Source organism: Acomys minous (assembly GCF_964271855.1).
Source record: "Acomys minous genome assembly, chromosome: 5".
NCBI classification, from domain to species: Eukaryota; Metazoa; Chordata; class Mammalia; order Rodentia; family Muridae; genus Acomys; species Acomys minous.
Window position 1 is genome coordinate 12,662,311 of NC_140494.1, and position 21,175 is coordinate 12,683,485.

Below are 21,175 nucleotides of genomic sequence, written 5' to 3' on the forward strand. Positions count from 1 at the left end.
GGTTACTGTTATGCCAACTTGACAAAAGCTAGAATCATCAAAGGAGGAGGCAGCCTCAATTGAGAAAAAAATGCCTCCATAGATCTGGCTGTAGGACATTTTCTTAACTAGTGATTGATGTGGGACAGCCCAGCCCATTGCGGATGGTGCCATCCCTGGGCTGGTTGGTGATGCTGGCTTCTATAAGAAAGCAGGCTGAGCAAGCCATGGGGAGCAAGCCAGGAAAGAGCATCTCTCCGTGGCCTCTGTATCAGCTCCTGCCTTCAGGTTCCTGCTCTTAAGTTATTGTCCCGACTTCCTTCAATAATGATCAGTGATATGGAGGTGTAAGCAAACCAAATAAACCCTTTCCTCCCCAACTTATGGTGTCTTTTTAAAAAAAGTTTATTTTTAAAAAAAAGGGTTTATTTATTACAGATACAGTGTTCTGCCTGCCCACCAGAAGAAGGCACCAGATCAATTATAGATGGTTGTGAGCCACCATGTGGTTGCTGGGAGTTGTACTCAAGACCTCTGGAAGAACAGCCAGAGCTCTTAACCTCTAAGCCATGTCTCCAGCCCCAACTTATGGTGTTTTAATCACAGCAATAATAACCCTGAGACAACTGATCCCACCCTTCACTCTTGGAGACAATCCTCAGAGACAGGGGACAGGGTAGAACCTTGAGCACCTGTTTAAGCTGACTCACCAACTCTTTGGTGAGCGACCAACACGCCAACATCAGATGAGCCAGTTTTGCTATTTGCAATCAGGCACCCTGACTAGTATACTTCCTGGCCCCATAGACTGTTTTCTCCATCTCCATCAGCTCTAAGCTCCCGGAAGCAATCCCTTTCCCCATTGACTGCCACTCCCTCTGGCCTTTGCTCAAAATGTTTCAACTCTACTCTTCGTCACCCAAACACCTCTCACTGTTCTTTGGCCATTCCCAAGACAGGCTTCCAAGTCTTCTCCTTCAAAAGGCCTCTTCCCCACCCCCACCCCCACCCTTAGATGTGCTGTTCTCTTTCTGGGAACGCCCACAGCTCTTAGCTTATGCCTCCTTTGTCCCAGAGTTCACAATGCTGCATGGTGGGTGTCCGTGCCAACAACGCTGCTCACTGATCCAGGCCCCAGCATCCCTTAGGGAAAGCTTGGGTCCTCTTTAGCTCTCCACGAGAATATGCTAACAGTGGGTAGGGATGGCATGCAGGTGTATGGATGGATAGGTGGGTGGAGGGCTGACATTTCTGAGTAGTCCTGGCCATAGTCTATCCTTTGAGTGATTTCCAGGCTAATCTTCCCTATGCTGGCTCACTTCATGACCCAAATACCTTCAGAACTTGTGTTGCTTGCCAAATACAGCTGAAACTCCTCAGCTTGGATCTGGCCTCTACCCCTTTCCCAGCTCTTCTTTCTTGCTCATTAGTCCCTAGACAATCCATATCAGATGTTTGCTACCAATCACACTGTGACCCTAGGGTCCCCAGGATCATCTTTGCTTGTCATAAATGGCGAATCAAACCCTATCCCAGGCCCACTGAAGTAGACTACCTCTTCAAAAGATCTCAGGCAAGTCATGTCCACATGGAGCATCAGCCAGAAGGTGTTCCCAAAGCCTTATGGGCTGTCTGTCAAAGTCCCATATAGGGGGTAGGGAGGTAAGCCAGCTGGTAAAGTGTTTGCATTGCAAGCAGGGGGACCTGAGTTCAATCCCCGGCACCAAGGGTTGCAGTATACTCCTATAATCTCAGCACTGGGGAGATGGAGACAGGAGGATTTGGAGTTTTCTGGTTAGTCTAGCAGATCAGCAAGCTGCAGGGTTATTGAGAGTTCTCATCTTAAGAAATAAGATGGAGGGGCCTGGAGAGATGGCTCAGAGGTTTAGAGCACAGACTGCTCTTCCAGAGGTTCTGAGTTCAATTCCCAGCAACCACATGGTGGTTTACAATCGTCTATAATGAGATCTGATGCCCTCTTCTGGCATGCAGATGTACATGCAGGCAGAACATGGTATACATAACAATAAATAAATCTTAAAAAAGAAAGAAGATGGAAAGTAACTGAGGACACCTAATGTCAACCTCTGGCTTCTACACTTGCAGATATAATACACAACTGGCATACACATCACACACACACACACACACACACACACACACACACACAACCCCTATCAGTTTTGGGTCTTTTTTTTTTTTAAGATTTATTTATTTATTATGTATACAATGTTATGCCTGCATGTATACCAGAAGAGGGCACCAGATCTCACTATAGATGGTGGTGAACCACCATGTGGTTGCTGGGAATTGAACTCAGGACCTTTGGAAAAACAGCTGGTGCTCTTAACCTCTGAGCCATCTCTCCAGCCCCTGGGTGTTTTTTGTTTTTATTTTTATTTTTGTTTGTTTGTTTTTTGAGACAGGGTTTCTCTGTGTAGCCTTGGCTGTCCTGGACTCACTTTGTAGACCAGGTTGGCCTCAAACTCACAGTGATCTTCCTGCCTGTGTTTCTTGAGTGCTGGGATTAAAGGCATGGGCTACCATACCTGGCTCCAATTTTGGATTGTTTAAGATGAGAATTTCATCCATTCGTCCATGCATTAATGTATTCTGATGAAATGCATCCTTCCAATTCCTCTCCTACCCCACCATCACTTTTCTGTTCCACCATTATTTGCTATTATTATTATTGTTGTTGTTTTTTTTAAGTCCACAGAGTCCACTCAATGCTGCCTGTGTGTGCATAGGTGTAGGACCACCTACTGGAACATGGGTACCCTTCAAGGCACACATCCTTTAAGAAAACTTAACTGTGGGGAGTTTGTCGTTTGTTTGTTTCTGTTTGTTTGTTGTTTACAAGGCTCTCACTATATAATCCAGGATGGCCTCAAACTCTTGATCCTCTTGCCTCAGGTTCTTAAGTGCTACAGGCAGAAGTCACATGTATCTTCTAGGGCAGCGTTTGACTATGCCCCCTGTGTGCAAGCTCCTGTCTATGCTAGCTACCTAAACCAACAGCCACCCTCACCTAGACGTGCTGTTGGTTTCTTGGGTGTTCACAGCAATGCCGTATTGTCCACAAAGTTTACTTGAGATCCATTCTTCTACTGTAAGTGATAAACGTCTGGTGACTATGTCCTGTTAGTCTACATTGGACGTTTCAGTGCCTCACCAGATACACTGAGAGGCCCATGCTATTCAAGTTCATAAAACAAGTGAGTGGGTTAACAAGGAAGGAACATGTGACGGTCAGGTTAGTGCAGGACCTGCAAGGGCAGCAGCTGCCTCAGAATGTGTCTCACAGGCTTGGTCTTGGATTCCTCTTCTTCAACAGTGGGAAGCCCTCTTGTCTACTCCCCAGCTGGCTCCAGGCCAGAGTGAAGGGGTGGGGATACAGTCTACACTGGCAGCTGTTCTGGGGGCGGGGAAGGGGGCTGTGACTGTTCCTCCTGAAGGTATGATAAAGAGAAAACAGCCCTTCTCCATCAGAAGCCGCAGCAAGACCGTGCTAAGCCAGCAGCACCGTGCCTATCTTCTTCTGTGGTCAGTTCAAGCACTGCAACAAAGAACTTCCTGCCCTCGGCGGGCCGGTCTTCCCAATCCCTATCAAATTCCCAGCCAGGTGTTTAGCAGGCATGGACAACTTGTCCTAAGGTTTGCATGGCCAGGAGCGTGGCTGACACAATCTTGACAAAGAGCAAAGTGCGAAGAGTCACTCACTCCACCCAAAGGCTGACTGTTAAGCTACAGTTACCAAGGCCGTACGGTGTTTACGGGAAGGAAGCTCAGAGATCAAAGGAGCAGAAAAATGAATCCACACAACTATGTCCAACCGGCTGACAAAGGTGCAAGAGCTATACAGTGTGCGGACAGCTCTTCAAATGGCACTGCAGGAATTGGACGTTCTTGAGCAAAAATAGCTCTAAGCCTAGGCTGGCTCAGGTAGAGACTGCCAGGCACGCTCTGGGTTTGATCCTTAGAGCAAGGGAGGGGGTGGAGGGGTGACACAGAGACCTAAATCTCACAACTCAAACAAAAGACTAACTTGTTTGATTGCTTAGATACACAATGCAAAATATTAAAACTTAGGGGAGAAGCTGGGCTTCCGAGACAAGGGCTAGATAGAGACAGAGTTCTTATGCAACCCCAAACTCAGTGTGCGAATAAAAACATTGCCTCACCAAGCAGCAGGCAACAAGGGTTGCCAAGTGAGGCTCAGGTGTCCAGGAGGGACAAGAGCAGGCTGCGGCTGGGAGGCTTGCTTGATCCAGGTGTCTGTCATGCACAGATGCTGTCACTGTGGACCACTTAGGCTTAGGTCTCAGGAGCCTTCCCTCAGAAAGTATGCAAAACCCATCCTGAGCAAACAAGTACCAGTCAAATCAAATGAAAGGCAAACCCAGGTCGGGCAGCACAGACAGAAGAACCAGCTTACAGTCAGTGCCCTTTTCACAAAGCTTTTGTCCCTGTCGAGGGCATATGCATCACTCTCTCAGACCCCTTGCCCAGAGCCATGGGTGCCAGGAAGACAGACAGAGCCCATCTCTAAAAAGCTCACTGTTCAACAGCAGTTCTGAGAGAAACCTCACCCCCCACCGCAGTGCCTCATATGCCTCTCCTGGAGCACTGTAGTCTGCTATCTGGAAGACTTGGCCTGCCCACTTGCAGATTTAGAAGTCTCTAGAAACCAGGCCATTTCACTGGAAACCTCTAAAAATATGAGGCACTGTGCCAAGTTATCCAAATTACATGATGAGCAGTGAGTGAGCCTCCAGTGAGTGACACAGCTGATGCGCACCTGCATCTCTCCCTAACCCTGTTCGCAATGTACAGCCTGAGGAAGGCTCTAAGACAGGACCCCAGCTTGGAAGTCTGAAGTTCTCCCTCGGGCTTACAAGGTCCTGCTCTCCTTTCCCGGCCTATACCTCCACTTTCCCTTTCTCCCTGGCTTCTCTGAGGGCCACTCTTGTTTCTTTCTCTGATCAGGCCACTAGGAGTGAATAAATGCCAGTGTCCACGGGCTGACTACCTGTTACTCAGGATTCGGCCATCTCACAGGAGAGTAACCGCCACCGTGGGCCTCATGATGTGCCAGCAGCCTTGCAGTTAGATTGGCCCTTCAGGGTTGCTTTGACTTAGGCCTCAGATGGCCAGACCCTTGTCAACCTGCACTGATCTGTTTTTATACAGAACCTTTTCCCAGGTCACTCCTGGCCATGTGCGCAGCTGAGACCATCCCCGGGGGGCCATCAGGCAAACGATACCTGCCAAGACCACGCCTGGCAGCTCTCAAAACAACTGCTTACACAGAGCCGGCTGGGCAGCAGCGAGGCCGTGGCCACTCTAACTTTCCTGTTGGATGGCTTCTGTGCTTGCTCTTGTGTTACTCCCTCATCCAGCAGAGGCTCCACGGAGCCAGGGCTTTCTCTGCCTTGCACCTCGTTGTAAAGTCAGCACTCAGGAAGTGTTGAACACTTTGCATTCAGTTTCACAATGCCATGGAAAAGCTGCTTGCTCATGTACTTCTCTCTCTCTCTCTCTCTCTCTCTCTCTCTCTCTCTCTCTCTCTCTCTCTCTCTCTCTCTCTCAATGCATAAAAGAGTTAAAAGAGATTCAGCTTACAAAACTTATTCAGGAAGAGCAGTAAGGGCCCAAATTCAAGTGCAGTCTCATGTAACCCCCTGGCCTGCATCCCTCTATTACACTTGGAATAATAGGAAGAGGACAGTTGCAAAGTTGGTCCTATGTCAAAAGATGAAGCTGAAGATTCTGGATGTGCTAATCAGATTACAAATCACTAAAGACACATAGCAGCCCGAACAGACTCAACCGGTATCCAATGTTCCTTACAGAGTGTCATTAACATGGAGTCACTGAATAGAGACCACCATGGCCCCTTGTGCTGGAGACACAAGGGGTCAAAATTGACTAAGGATCAAAACTGTCCTGTTTTGCTCTTTATTTCTAATTATTTGTCCACTCTTCTCAAGGAAGCCTGGTAAAGCCTTTACCAGATGACGCCGAGCATTTTCCTGGTCTGCTGCCAAGATGGCTGAAGTGGAGCAGCAGCAGAAGAAGAAACAGACCTTCCGCAAGTTCACCTACCGTGGCGTGGACCTGGACCAACTGCAGGACGTGTCCTAGGAGCAGGTGATGCAGCTGACTGGTGGCCTGGGGCGGAAGCAGCACTCACTTCTCAAGTGTTTGAGAAAGGCCAAGAAGGAGGCTCCACCCATGGAGAAGCCGGGGATGGTGAAGACCCACCTGAAGGACATGATCATCCTGCCCCAGATGGTGGGCGTGTACAACAGCAAGACCTTCAACAGGTGGAGATCAAGCCGGAGATGATCAGCCACTGCTGCCTGGACGAGTTCTCTATCCCCCTCAAATAGCTGTGGCCAATAACAACTCGTGTTTAGTCAAAAAAAAGAAAAAAAAAAGAAAAAGAAAAAGAAAAAGAAAGGAAGGAAGGAAGGAAGGAAGGGAAAGAAAGAAAGAAAGAAAGAAAGGAAAAAGAAATGTAAAGGCCTCGAGCCTGTGGGTTCAAGGATCTTCAGCCTTTTAGATACACCTAGGATCATGACAGTTCTGACTCCAACAACAACACCCAAAGTGATTTGGCCTAATAGTCCCATTCTTTGTTATTTTTAGACTTACATTTACTTATTTATCGTATGTTTTGTATGTGATGGTGGGTGGGAGGTGTCGCAATGCATGTACAGAGGTCAGAAAGCAATTTTCAGAAGTAGTTTCTTCCCTTCCACTATCTGGGTCGCAGGGATTGAATTCTGGTCCTCAGCTAGGCTTACAGCAAGTGCCTTTACCTGCTGAGCCACCTAACTAGCTCTACAACAGACCACTCTTGCTTGGTACTTTGGAGGGCTCAGGGGGACAAAAAGTCCATGATCTTTTTTGTATGTGGAAATCATAAATTGGAAATGCCAAATACTTCTCCATAATAGACACATAACCATCAGCCTTTGTTATTATGTAGGGGAGATGTGCACAGGAAAGAAAAAAGGGTTATGTCCACAATCTCTGGGGAAAATAGGGATGTTCTTTATTTTTCTTTTTTTTTTCCACTTTACATTTCTGATTGTAGCCCCCTCCCTCCCTCGTTCCCCCCCCTCCCCTAGTGATCAGAAAGGGGGATCCCTCCTCCCCTATCATCTGACCTTAGCCTATCAAGTCTCACCTGCCTGCATCCTCTTCCTCTGTGGCCTGGCAAGGCCACTCTGCCAGAGGGAAGTGATCAACATGTGGGCGTCAGAGTCCATGAGAGAAGTGGTCCCTACTTCCCATGTTATGGGACCCACAGGGAGACTGTGCTGCCTATGGACTACATCTGAGCAGAGGTCTAGGTCCTCACCATGCATGGGCCTTGGTTGGTCCATCAGTCTCTGCAGGCCCTCCTGGGCCCAGATTTATTGACTCTGCTGTTCTCCTTGTGGAGCTCCTGTCCCCTACAGGTCATTCTATCCCTCAACTCTTCCATAAGACCCCCCTGCACTACACCCCAAAGTTTGGCTGTGTGTCGCAACTGCTTTGATCTCCCGCTGGGTGGAGCCTTCAGAGGACCTCTTGATAGGCTCCCGTCCTGTTCCTTCTCTTCAACAGCGTCCGCTGTCTGTTCTATTTGCCCTCCTGAATGAGAATTAAGCATCCTCCCTAGGGCTCTCCCTGTGATTTAGCTTCTTTAGGTCTGTGTATGTAGTGTGGTTACCCTGTATTATGTGGCTAATATCTGCTTATATGTGAGTATATACAGTGCATGTCATTCTGGGTCTGGATCACCTCACTCAGGATGATCTTTTCTAGTTCCATCCATTTGCCTGAAAATTTCAAGATTTCCTTGTTTTTATTATTATTTTTTTATTTTTTGGTTTTTTGAGACAGGGTTTCTCTGTGTATCCCTGGCTGTCCTGGACTCGCTTTGTAGACCAGGCTGGCCTCGAACTCACAGTGATCCACCTGCCTCTGCCTCCCGAGTGCTGGGATTAAAGGCATGCACCACCACGTCCAGCCTGATTTCCTTGTTTTTAATAGCTGAGTAGTATACCATTGCATAGATGTACCAGTTTCTTTATCCATTCTTTGGTTGAAGGACATCTAGGTTGCTTCCAGATTCTGGCTATTATGAATAAAGCTGCTATGAATATAGTTGAGCAGATGTTCTAGATGTTCTTGCTGTGTGGTGGAGCATCTTTTGGGTATATGTTCAGGAGTGGTATAGCTGGGTCTTGAGGTAGAGCTATTCCCAATTTTCTGAGAAAGTGCCAAACTGATTTCCAAAGTAGTTGTACAAGTTTGAGCTCTCACCAGCAATGGAGGAGTGTTCCCCTTTCTCCACATCCTCACCAGCATGTGCTGTTACTTTAGTTTTTGATCTTAGCCATTCTGACAGGCGTAAAATGGAATCTCAGAGTTGCTTTGATTTGTGCTTCCCTGATGACTAAGGACATTGAACATTTCTTTAAAAGTTTCTCAGCCATTCGATATTCCTCTGTTGAGAATTCTCTGTTTATTTCTGTACCCCATTTTTTAATTGGATTATTTAATTTGGTGGTGTTTAATTTCTTGGGTTCTTTATATTAGCTAATTTTGGATATTAGCCCTCTGTTGGATGTAGGGTTGGTAAAGATCTTTTCCCATTCTGTATAGGCTTTGTTCTGTTTACAATGTCCTTTACCTTACAGAAGCTTTTCAGTTTCATAAGTCCCATTTATTAATTGTTGATCTTAGAGCCTGAGCTGTTTGTGTTCTGTTCAGGAAGTTGTTGTCTGTGCCAATGAGCTCAAGGCTCTTCCCTACTTTTTCTTCTAACAGATTTAGTGTGCATTGTTTTATGTTGAGTTCTTTAATCCACTTGGACTTTAGTTTTATGCAGTGTGATAAAAAGAGTCTATTTGCATTTTTCTACACATAGACATCTAGTTAGATCAGCACCATTTGTTGAAGATGCTATTTTTTTCCATTGTATGATTTTGGCTTCTTTGTCAAAGATCAAGCATCCATAGGTTTGTGGGTTTGTTTCTGGGTCTTTGATTTAATTCCATTAATCCACCTGTCTGTTTCTATGCTAGTACCATGCTGTTTTTATTACTGCTCCTATAGTATAGCTTGAGGTCAGGGATGGAGATAGCCCCCAGAAGATCTTTTATTGTATAGAATTGTTTTAGCTATTTGGTGTTTTTTGTTTTTCCATATGAAGTTGAGAATTGATCTCCAAGGTCATTAAAAATTATGTAGGTATTTTGATAGGGATTACATTGAATCTATAGAGTGCTTTTGGTAAGATGGCCATTTTTACTATGTTAATCCTACTGATCCATGAGCATGGCAGATCTTTCCATCTTCTGATATCTTCTCCAATTTCTTTCTTCTGAGACTTGAAATTTTTTCATACAAGTCTTTCATTTGCTTGGTTAGAGTTACACCAAGATACTTTATACTATTTGTGGCTATTGTAAAGGGTGTTGTGTCCATAAGTTTTTCTCAGCCTATTTGTCTTTTGTATACAGGAGGGCTACTGATTTTTGTATCCAGCCACTTTGCTGAAGGTGTTTATCAGCTATAGGAGTTCCTTGGTAGAATTTTTGGGGTCATTTATGTATACTATCATATCATCTGTGAAGAATGGTACTTTGACTTCTTCCTTTCCAATTTGATCTCCTTTGTTGTCTTATTGCTCTAGCTAGAATTTCTAGAACTATATTGAAAAGATATGAAGAGAGTGGACAGCCTTGTGGTGTCCCCAATTTAAATGGAATTGATTTAATTTTCTCTCCATTTAGTTTGATGGTGGCTATTGGCTTACTGTGTTAATAGGATTTACTATGTTTAGGTATGTGCCTTGTATCTCTGATCTCCCAAGACTTTTAACAAGAATAGGTGTTGGATTTTGTTGAATGCTTTTTCAGCATCCAAGGAGATGGTTATTGGTTTTTCTTTCAGTTTGTTTATATGATGGATTACCATATATTGAACCACCTCTGCATCCCTGGGATGAAGCCTACTTGGTTATGGTGGTAGATATTTTTGATGTGTTCTTGAATTTGGTTTATAAGTATTTTATTGAGTTTTTGCATCAATGTTCATAAAAGAAATTGGTCTGAAATTCTCTTTGTTGGATTTTTGTGTGGTTTAGGTGATTGTGGCCTCATAGAATGAGTTTGGTAATGTTTTTTCTGTTTCTATTTTATGGAATAGTTTGAAGAGAATTGGTATTAGCTCTTCTTTGAAGGTCTGGTAGATTCTTTTCTGAATCCATCTGGTCCTGGGATGGTTTTGGTTGGTAGACTTTTGATGACTGCTTTTATTTCTTTAGGAGATATAGGATTACTTAATTTGTTTGCCTGATCTTGATTCAGTTTTGGTAAGTGGTATCTATTAAGAAAATTGCCCATTTCATTTAGATTTTCAAATTTTGTGGCATATAGGCTTTTGTTGTGGTGGTTTGGTTTTTCAAGACAGGGTTTTTCTGTGTAGCCTTGGCTGTCCTGGACTCACTTTGTAGACCAGGCTGGCCTTGAACTCACAGTGATTCACCTGCCTCTACCTCCCAAGTGCTGGGATTAAAGGCATGCATCAACATACCCTGCTGCACAGAGGCTTTTGAAGTAAGACCTAATGATTCTTTGGATTTCCTTGATGTCTATTGTTAGTCTCCCTTTTTATTTCTGATTTTGTTGATTTGAATATTCTCCCTCTGCCTTTTAGTTAGTTTGGCTAACTATCTTGTTGATTTTCTCAACAAACTAGGTCTTGGTTTCACTGATTCTTTGAATTGTTCTCTTTGTTTCTAATTTATTGATTTCAGCCCTGAGTTTGATTATTTCTAGCCATATATGCCTCTTGGGTGTGTCTGCTTCTTTTTGTTTTAGAACTTTCAGGTGTGCTGTTAAGTTGCCAGTATGGGATCTCTCCAATTTCTTTATGAAGGTGTTTAGCTCTTAGCACTGCTTTCATTGTGTCCCATAAGCTTGGGTATGTCATACCTTCATTTTCATTGAATTCTAGGAAGTCTTTAATTTATTTATTTCATTCCTGATCCAGAGGTCATTGAGTAGGGAGTTGTTCAGTTTCCTTGAGTTTGTAGGCTTTCTGTTGTTTCATTCCAGTTTTAATCCACGGTAGTCTGATAAGATACAAGGGCTTATATATGTGTAATAATATAAATGGCTATATAAAATTTTTAAAAAGAGGCAAGGGGTTATTTTGTTTTTGTTTATTTTTTTTTGAGACAGGGCTTCTCTGTGTAGCCTTGGCTGTCCTAGACTCACTTTGTAGACCAGGCTTGCCTCAAACTCACAGCAATCCTCCTGCCTCTGCCTCCCGAGTGCTGGGATTAAAGGTGTACGCCACCACAGCTGTCTGGCAAGGGGCTATTTTGATCTTCTTGCATCTGTTGAGGTTTGCTTTGTGACTAAGTATATGGTCAATTTTGGAAAAGGTTCCATGAGGTGCTGAAAAGAAGGTAGATTGTTTTGTGCTTGAGTGAAATGGTCTGTGGATATCTGGTAGGTCCATTTGATTCATGATATCTATTAGTTTCATTATTTTGCCATTTAGTTTCTGTCTTGATGATCTGTCTATTGGTAAGAGTGGGGTGTTGAAATCTCCCACTCTTAATGTATAATGTTTGATGTATGATTTAAGCTTTAGTAATGCTTCTTTTATGAATGTGGGTGCTCTTGCATTTGAGGCATAGATGTTCAGGATGGAGAAGTCATCTTGGTGTATTTTTCTTTTGATGAATATGAAGTGTCCTTCCCCATCTCTTTTGATGAGTTTTGGTCAAAAGTGTATTTTATTAGATATTAGAATGGCTACTCCAGCTTGTTTGTTGGGTCTGTTTGATTGAAATACCTTTTTTCCAGCCCTTAAATCTGAAGTAATATCTATCTTTATTGCTGAGGTGTGTTTCTTATATGCAGCATAAAATGGGTCCTGTTTTTGCATCCATTGTTAGTCTGTGTCTTTTTATTGGGGAGTTGAGGCCATTGATATTGAGAGATACTAATAATCAGTAATTGGTTGTTCCTGGTTTTTCTTTCTTTCTGTCTTTCTTTTTTTTTTTATGTTGGTGGTGGTAGTGTGTGTATGTGTGTGTGTGTGTGTGTGTGTGTGTGTGTGTGTGTGTGTGTGTGTGTGCGCGTGCGCGCGCGCGCACGCGTGTTTTCTTTTGGTTTTGTAGATGTGGGGTTATTTATTTCCTGTGTTTTCCTGGGTGTAGTTAGCCTCCTTAGGTTGAAGTTTTCCTTCTAGTACCTTCTGTAGGGCTGGATTTGTGGCTAGGTAATTTAAACTTGGTTTTGTCATGGAATATCTTGTTTTCTCCATCTGTAGTGATTGAAAGTTTTGCTGGGTATAGTAGTTTGGTCTGGCATCTGTGATCTCTCAGTGTCTGCATGACATTTATCCAAGACATTCTGGCTTTCATAGTCTCTGCTGAGAAATCAGGTGTAATTCTGATAGGTTTGCCTTTATATATGACTTGGCTTTTTCTCTTGCAGCTTTTAATATTCTTTCTTAGTTCAGTACATTTAGTATTTTATTATGTGACAGGAGGATTTTCTTTTCTGGTCCAAACTATTTGGAGTTCTGTAGGTTTCTTGTCTGATTATGGGCATCTCTTTCTTTAGGTTGGGGACGTCTTCTATGGTTTTGTTGAAAATGTTTTCTGGACCTTTGGTCTTTTTATAGTGTCCCAAATTTCTTGGATGTTTTGTATAAGAAACTTTTTAGTTTTAACATTTTCTTTGACTGATATATCGATTACTTCAACCATATCTTCTGCACTTGAATTTCTCTCTTCCATCTCTTGTATTCTGTTGATGTTGCTTGTGTCTGTGGCTCTTGGTCTCTTCCCTAGGTTTTCCTCCTCCAAGAGTGCCTCAGATTATCTTTTCTTTGTTACTTCTAATTCAATTTTTAGGTCTTGAATAGTTTTATTCATTTCTTTCTCCCATTCAATTGTATTTTCCTGTAATTCATTATAGGATTTATTCAATTTCTTCATCTGATTGAATGTATAGTCCTGTATTTCTTTGAGAGATTTATTTTCCTCCTTCAAGGCTTCTATCATTTTCATTACCTCAGATTTAAAATCTTCTTGCACTTTAGGGGTATTAGTATCTCCAGGGCTTGCTGTAGTAGGACCACTAGTTTCTGGTGGTGTCATATGGCTCTGAACTTTATTGCTTGTGTTCTTTCACTGGCCTCTAGCCATCTGGTTGTCTCTGGTGTTAGCAGGCCTTGAGGTTCCTCCAATGAGTTGCTGTGTCTCAGGTGGGCCAGGCAGGTTGGGAGCAGGTGAGGAGAGCTCCAGGTTGAAAGCTGCTTGGGTGCCCCTCAGGCCTCCTTGGTATGATGGACAATATAGGTTGTGGCCAGCACCTGACTCACCTCTGCAGGTTTGCTCTCTATCCCAGATGGGCCAGGATGGTAAGGAGAGAGATCTAAGCCCAAAGCTGCTCGAGTGTCCCATGGGCCTCCTCTCAGGATATTATTTCTTTACTTGGAAAGGAACTACAACTTGACCAAGCCTAGCTTTATCCATTGCTGCTCGCACTTTTCTATGGACTATGAAGAATAGTTAGTTGGATCTACCCATGTGACTTTGGCTGCCAGGTCTGAACCTGATGTGGACTCTATACTTAGTTTATGAGGTCCACTTTTTTTTTTTTAAAGCAGGCACACAGATGCAGAGGAAATGGTACAACTGCTCACACTGATGTCTCTGGAGCACTCAGACACTGTGCTGAGCCTCAAGTCCATCATCCTTTTACTTTATCATACAACCCTGTTAACCTCATTTTATAGATGAGAACATTTCTGGAAGTTGTGAACACATCCTGTTGGAGCTGATGCTCCATACACACTATGAAGAGTAACCTTAGCCACCCTGTATCTTCCTTCGATCCCCTGAATGCAGAAAACATTTCTTTTGCCTTTGGGCTTCCCTGAAGAAATGTTCAAGTTCAGACCAAGTATCTCTGAGGCCTGTCTGCCACAACTCATGGCACCAGAATGCTGTTCTCTGCCAGCACTGACTGCAGTAGGCTCTATGTCATGTGGCCATGCCACCACCCAGAGTCAAGTGTGAACCCAGGCACTTGCTTCTATTTTCCAATATTTGAATTCAACTAGTCAAGGTAAACTAGACAGGGAGCTTGAGAAAGCTGGAAGGTGGGAAGAAAACCCTTACCAAACCAAGGAGGACAGTAAGTGATTTGGCATGACATACCCACCCCTCGGGCTTGAGCACATTTCCTCAAATGCCCAAATCCAAGAAGGAGAGCATCTGTTGGGTACCTTATTTGGCATCTTACATCCATATACATGGGCTGTGCTGTCTCCTCCAGGGGTGGTCAGGCAGGCAGGCAGAGTACCCCTTAAATCACACCAAAGAGAGAGAATGGCTAGGTTTTCTCTAAGAGGTAAAGCTTGGCCTGGTGGTGGCAGTACACAATCCCAGCACTCAGGAGGCAGAGGCAGGTGGATCTCTTTTAGTTCGAGGCTGGTGTGGTCTACAGAGTGAGTTCCAGGACAACCAGGGCTACACAGAGAAACAAACAGACAAACAAAAAACTCAAAAAACTGAAACAGGTAGTACTTGAACTAAAGCAATCAATAAAGAGACAGAGACAGTCTTGCTGACTATACCAGGCTAGTTTGGGACTCATTCTTCTTCCTGAGGCTCCCATGTACTGAGAGACCAGGCAAGCACTACCATACTTAGTGTTGAATTGGACCTTGAGAAGAAATAAAATAAGCAAGCTAAAAAGGGTAGTTAGATACTCTGATGGAGGAAACACCACACACAAAAGTAACTAACTACAACAACCACAAAACAAACTTCCTAAGGGCTAAATGCTGTCCCCAGCAGTATAGAGATAACATAACTTCATTTCACTGACTTGCTTACATTGCTTGTCTTGTGTCCTTGCTAGGAAATTCATCCCCTGTAAGCAGGAACACTCTTCAACCCCTATTTCTGTATCTCCACTGCTTAGAAGAGTGTCTGCTATGTAGATCAGATTCAACAAACATTTGTCTTCCTATCTTCTCCAAGTATTTATATAAATGTTTAAATTCATGAATCTTAACACCCGGCTGACTACACAACCTAATTCTGTGTCATATATAAAGCAGAATATAAAAGCATCGTACATTACAGAATTTATTAAACTTGGAACTGATTTTACCTGTGTTTTATATTAGCCTAAAGTCTAGAACACTGGTCTGATTGCTTCAGGGCAAGCTATGCACAGTGAAAGAATGTTTAGAGTTGTTATGAAAATATTTGGGAGTTCTAGGAAAACTAAGTTAGAAATGAGACTTACAGCTTTGTGGGAAGCTTTGTGTCTAAAGCTTCGAATTAGCTGAATGTAGGAAGCATTCTTTTTTGGTTTTTCCAAGACAGGGTTTCTTTGTGTACCCTTGGCTGTCCTGGACTTGCTTTGTAGACCAGGCTGGCTCCCAACTCACAGAGATCTGCCTGCCTCTGCCTCCCAAGGAAGCATTCTTCCTTTGGGTAATTCACAGTGATCCTCAGATCAGGTCACAGGTCTAAGCCAGGCCAGAAGTTCCTCATATAATTACACTTGGCAGTAGTCTCTTAAGTCTGCCTTTTCACCTGTGGAAATGGCAGGTGTGGTGGCACACACTATGAACTCAAGGCCAGCCTGAGCTATATAGAAACTTTTTCAAAACAAAATAAAATCCTCAGATGTTTGAGGACTGTTGCTAAAGACAGGATTAGTAAAGTACCTTAACTGGTAGAACAATGCATATCTAAAATGGATGTGGTGCACGCCTTTAATCCCAGCACTCAGGAGGCAGAGGCAGGCAGATCTGGCCAGCCTGGTGTACAGAGCTAGTTCCCAGTCAGCCAAGGATACACAGAAAAATCTTGTCACAAACAAACAAACAGTCAGCATTGCCGAAACTGGGAGTGATGAAACACATATTCGGGAAGATCTCAAGTTCAAGATGTCCTCCCCCAAGACAGGGTTTCTCTGTGTAGCATTGCCTGTCCTGGAGCTTTGTAGACCAAGCTGGCCTCGAACTCACAGATATATGCCTCTCTGATCCGAGTCTTGAGGTTAAAGATATGTGCTACCACACATGTCTCAAGACAATCTTTGTTACATAAAAAGTTCCAAGACAGATTGGGCTATGTGTTAAAAAAAAAAAAAAAAGTACATAAAAAGGTCCTGTGAGGACACAGTGAAGAAGCCTCTAAAAAGAAAAGCAAGGTCTCAGGAGAAACTAATCCTGCAACCCTTGGACATGCAGCCTCCAGCTGCCCAGCCTCTAACGTTTTGCTGCAGTAACTAGAGCAGTCTACCAGGAACATGAACAATGGCGAGGAACAGAGACTATTTCTGCTGGACCCCTGAACACTGCTTTATACTTAATAGTCCTTATAAAAACCACCTTTGCTTTAAGTAAATTCAAATATTTCATACTAAGTTACTAACACACCGAGTCTAGATAGCTCAGTTAACCCCTGAAGTGTAAAGACTTTATTTTTACTTTATGCATATGGAAGTTTTGCCTGCATGTGTAACTGTCCCATTTGTGTTCCCAGTGCTGTCCCAGGCCAGGGGTTGTGGCAGATACTCTGGAATTGGGGTCACAGACAATAGCCGGGCACCATGTAGGTGCTGGGACTTGAATCTAGGTCTTCTGAAAGAAAAGACAATGCTCTCTCCATCCCCTCAAAGTGTAAACACTGAAATCACTTCCAATGGGGACCTAGGGCACATTCAATTTCACTTGTTCCCTGAAGTTTCTCATTCTGGATAAAGATCTTATATATAGCTGGGGTTGTTAGAGAGCCTGGTGGCTTTCTCTTTATCACTGGTAAAATTGTCTCAACATTCTAGCTCTTCCTATAGTGGAATTATTTGCTGCTAATAATAAAACTTTATATTTTATATTTTTGTTGCTAATAATAAAAATTACTGACCTTGAGTAATTAGATTCCCAACAACTGCTGACACTGAGTGACAAGCTACCTCTTAGGATGACTCATCAATGCAGAATGAGTGCTCCTCTCCATACTGATCTTTATATCCTAGGGTAATTCTCCACTGCTTATTGGACTGCTATTATTACTGGCAGGGCAGGGAGCTTAGAGCAGTCCTAACTTTTGTTGTTATTTGTGGTTCAAAACTAGGCCTGACAAACGAGTTCCAATCCAATGCCCCTACTGGGCTCTTTGGGTTGGTTTGAATAATTACTTCTTTTGTTTCCTTTTCCTCTTCCACTTACCCTTCTTTGGTCTTTCCACCTTTGACCTTTCCCCTGGCTGGCTGCTTGGTTTTAAGTGGGTCAATTCTGCAATGCCTGTTAGCCAAGGCATGTAAGGGTGTCTGAGGCCCTGCTAGAAAAGTGCAGGGGCTTACTTGAAAAAGGGTCTTGGTGGGTGCTTCTCAACTTACTAGTTCTTAAGAGGTGGATCACAGGAAGGAAGGGAGGGACGCAGGGAGGAGTCCGACAGCTGGATCTGGGAATATCTTTTTATCTTTGGGGGAAGGGGAGACTAACTTAGAAACATTAGAAGGAAGTTCTTTCCTTTGTTTCGTTCATTTCTCTTAGAGATGCAACACAGGGCCTGGGCCATGTTAGGTATTGGTTTTTTTAAGACAATGTCTTCTGTGCACGGTGGTGCATGCTTTAATGCCAGCACTTGGGAGGCAGAGGCAGGTGGGTCTTTAAGAATCCCAGGTCTTTATACTGAGTTCAAAGATCCACAGAATGAATACATTTGCCAAAAACTAGAGAGAGACTCTGTTTGGTGTTTGTTTTAAAAAAGGACAAAGTCTCACTACATAACCCAGATCACTGTACAGCTCAGACTCCAACTTGTCATCCTTCTCCCTCAGTGCTTCGACTACAGTCATGTGCCACCATATCTAGCAAAGAGTATTTTTTTTTTTTATAAAACATGAAAACGACCCCAGTTGATACTAACCTACTGAAAAGGTTCCCAAACCAAATAAGACAAATCATACCAAATCCAAATTACAACACTTTATTGCAGCATCGGCAAAGGTCAGATTTCTGAAGCTGGTGAAGACTGGGCAGCATTTCCATGTGAAATGTTACAACTTTACGAGTTTTGTTTCCTATTGAAATCTACATGCAGAAACTGAAACGTGGTAAAAGAAAGATGCAAAATAGAAAAAAAGATGTAATCAAGTTGTAGCATACAGATGTGTTCTTTAACTAAATTACTATGCCTATTGGAAAGCAAATGAAAGATACCTATCCTAATAAATTAACAGACTGTCAGAAACAGACTAAGAACCCTCATTTCTATTGGGGGGAAGGGGGCGGGACAAAATGGAACAAAAACAAAAGCAAAGTCAAAGCTCTACTTGTTTCCATATTTTGTTTAGACACAGGCTGTAAACCCATGAAGGTCAACAAAATACTCTGCTCTCCTCCTTGCTGTCCTTCGTTCTTCCGTGACATGCTCACTGGCACGTTTTGTTTTCAATGATACTTACAATGGGCTCAACTATATCCCCGTTCTTAGGCTGGTATCAGACTTTTCTAAACCATCTGAATTGAATTAATGCTTTGCATATAACAGTCCTCACATTTTCTTTCACTCTAATAGGCAATTTTACATCACTGACTCTGATGGTTAAAACATGTTTTTCTCCCTCATCCCTTGTTCCTCTTGAAACAAACTCCTTAACAAACCCTTTCCTGGTGGCTTATCTGGCATTTGGATATCTTTCATCATTTTGTTGTCCTGCATGTAAGTTTTTACTAGAAGATTTTACTGCTTGCGCTATACTCTCTACTGTAGTCCGGGAGCCCCCAAGTGTATCTTCTTCCAACGTGGGATGTTCAATTCAGAGACACTGTAGCTTACATCAAGTTTAAAACTCAGGTTCATTTCCCCCACACCATCCCCATCTCAACCGTTTCTTCTCTGGCTCAGTCATCTCATTGACGCTCTTCTTGGTGTAACTGCTCAGTAGTCAAGTGAACCTTCTCATTTCTTGACTGCCATTCCCAAGAGAAGATTAACCCTCACGTGATTTCCATTACAAAAGGCCTTTCTGCCTTGTCTGGAAGCGTCGGCTTGTTCCGGTGTTGGCAGAGGCTGGTGTTTCTGCCTCATGGCCCCAGCCTGTCCCAGGTTTAGATTCGCAACTCTCTAGACCGACATGCTGAGATGTGTCCGCTGCTCTCATTCAATTGCTGGAGGACTCCACTATCCACAACATCAGATACAGGACCTAATGAAATGACACGTGCTGCTGGATCAACGTCTCCTAAAGGTACAAACAGGGCGACGTTAGGAACTTTACCATGTAGTGCCGAGCACCAGCAACCACCAGCATAGACTAAGTTAATGCTTTCTGAAGATCATATATGCTCTCCACAGGTGTGGCTCCTAAACCTTTTCTGCTGCTAATTTTTCTCTCTCCCACTCCCATCCTCTCCCATCCTTCTGATACGGTCACATGCAGCCCATCCTGGCTTTGTACTCACTACGTAGCTGAGGATAACCATTCCCGATTGTCCTGTCTTCTGCTCCCAAGTCAGGATTATAATAGGAATATGCTGCTTTACCTGGCCCTCTATAACTAATTTCTAAGATGTTAAGACATCACAGCGTTTTTGTTTGTTTTCTAAAGATGTATTTATTTATTATGTATACAACATCCTGCTTGTGTGTATGCCTGCCCACCAAAAGAGAGCATCAGATTCCAGTACAATAGATGGCTGTGAGCCACCAAGTGGTTGTTGGGAATTGAACTCAGGACCTCTGGAAGAGCAGACAGTGCTCTAAACCTCTGAGCCATCACTCCAGGCCAAAATCACGGTTTTTAAGTCACTGACTTGTGTATCACCAAAATGCATGTGGTGAAGTCTACCTTTAAAGCATCAGATTATAATCATATTTGGAAATAGCTGTTGGCAGATGTAATCAGTTAAGATGTAGCAATGCTGGAATAGGCTGGGTTCCCAACATGATTATGTTCTTACAGAATAAAGTGTGAACATAGAAGAATGCTTTGTGAAGGAAGACAGAGACACAGGTGAGGGTGATGCATTTGTTAGCCACATGGACTGCTGGCCAACTCCTGGGCGCTGGGATGCCTGAACATGTTCTTCACTGCTAATTCGCTGCCTCCAACAGTGAGAAAACAAATTTCTGCTGCTGTAGCCACTCAACAGTCAGTGACACTTCCTCATGACAGCTTGAATGAGCTGCTACACTATATTGTAACAAACTGCAGGTTCAAGTAGCAAGAAACTTTCAATGAATAAGATGCAAGCGTGATGAAATGTATCCTGAGCTGTATCTACCCAGAATAACAAACAAACAAACAAACAAACAAACAAACAACTCTTGCATAACTGAACTGAATAGGGAGAAAAAATACTGACACAATCATATGCCGCAAGAAAAAATTCAGACACAGAAGTCTCTCCTGAAGTAAATACAAAGCAGCTGCCTAAAACAGAATAAAAGAGTGCTGTGGATGAGAGGAGAAAATGTAAAAATCCTTGTAAGACAGACTCCTAGTTACTGGACTAGGTTATAGGCAAAGAATTATTCCAAGTGATTCTAAGAACTGAAAAAAGTATACACATGGGTTAATGCTATTCTAGGAACTATGCTGTTCATAATAAAACTATCAATTAACCGTAAAATACTGACATAAAGAGTTCCTACATGGGCTGTGGTGGTAGTACAGTACTGGAGTTACAGGAGCTGAAGGCCTGCCTGAGCTACACATGGGGATAGTGGGAGACTTATCTCAGTGGTAGAACAGATGCCTAGCTGGCTAATTAACCAGGAGAGAGAGAGAGAGAGAGAGAGTGAGTGTGTGTGTGTGTGTGTGTGTGTGTTTTATAATAGAAGTTGTAAGTCAGCTGTTCTAGTTGCTTAAAAAGGTGAGATGGAGAACTAGGGCTAGGGATTGCTTAAGTCCACATGCGCAACACTTCAACAGCCTGTCTTAAAGCAAACACGGGCAGGCAAGCTGCATTGCAGTAAATAACTGAGTCGTACCTGCAAGTTTAAGGGGCACTGGAATAATCCGTACGAAACCCAAGCATCCAGAAACCAGCACCAACAATGCTGAAGACGCCAGGATCAGCTTTTCAAAACTAACAGAACCAAAAGCAACTTGTTCTGCACTACAGAAAA

General features: G+C 43.3%; 1 protein-coding gene across 4 annotated transcripts in view; it reads right to left on the reverse strand.

Moving 5' to 3' along the window:
* Nucleotides 1–18,007: 18,007 nt before the first annotated feature.
* Nucleotides 18,008–21,175, reverse strand: part of UPF2 (UPF2 regulator of nonsense mediated mRNA decay) — a gene marked incomplete at its 3' end in the record, with an annotated part of 110,594 nt that continues 107,426 nt past the window's right edge. For all 4 annotated transcript variants that reach the window (XM_084783981.1, XM_084783982.1, XM_084783979.1 and 1 more), the window contains exon 22: nucleotides 18,008–19,286. In XM_084783981.1, coding sequence (XP_084640107.1) covers nucleotides 19,277–19,286 — 10 coding nt within the window. The remainder of the gene's footprint in view (nucleotides 19,287–21,175) is intronic.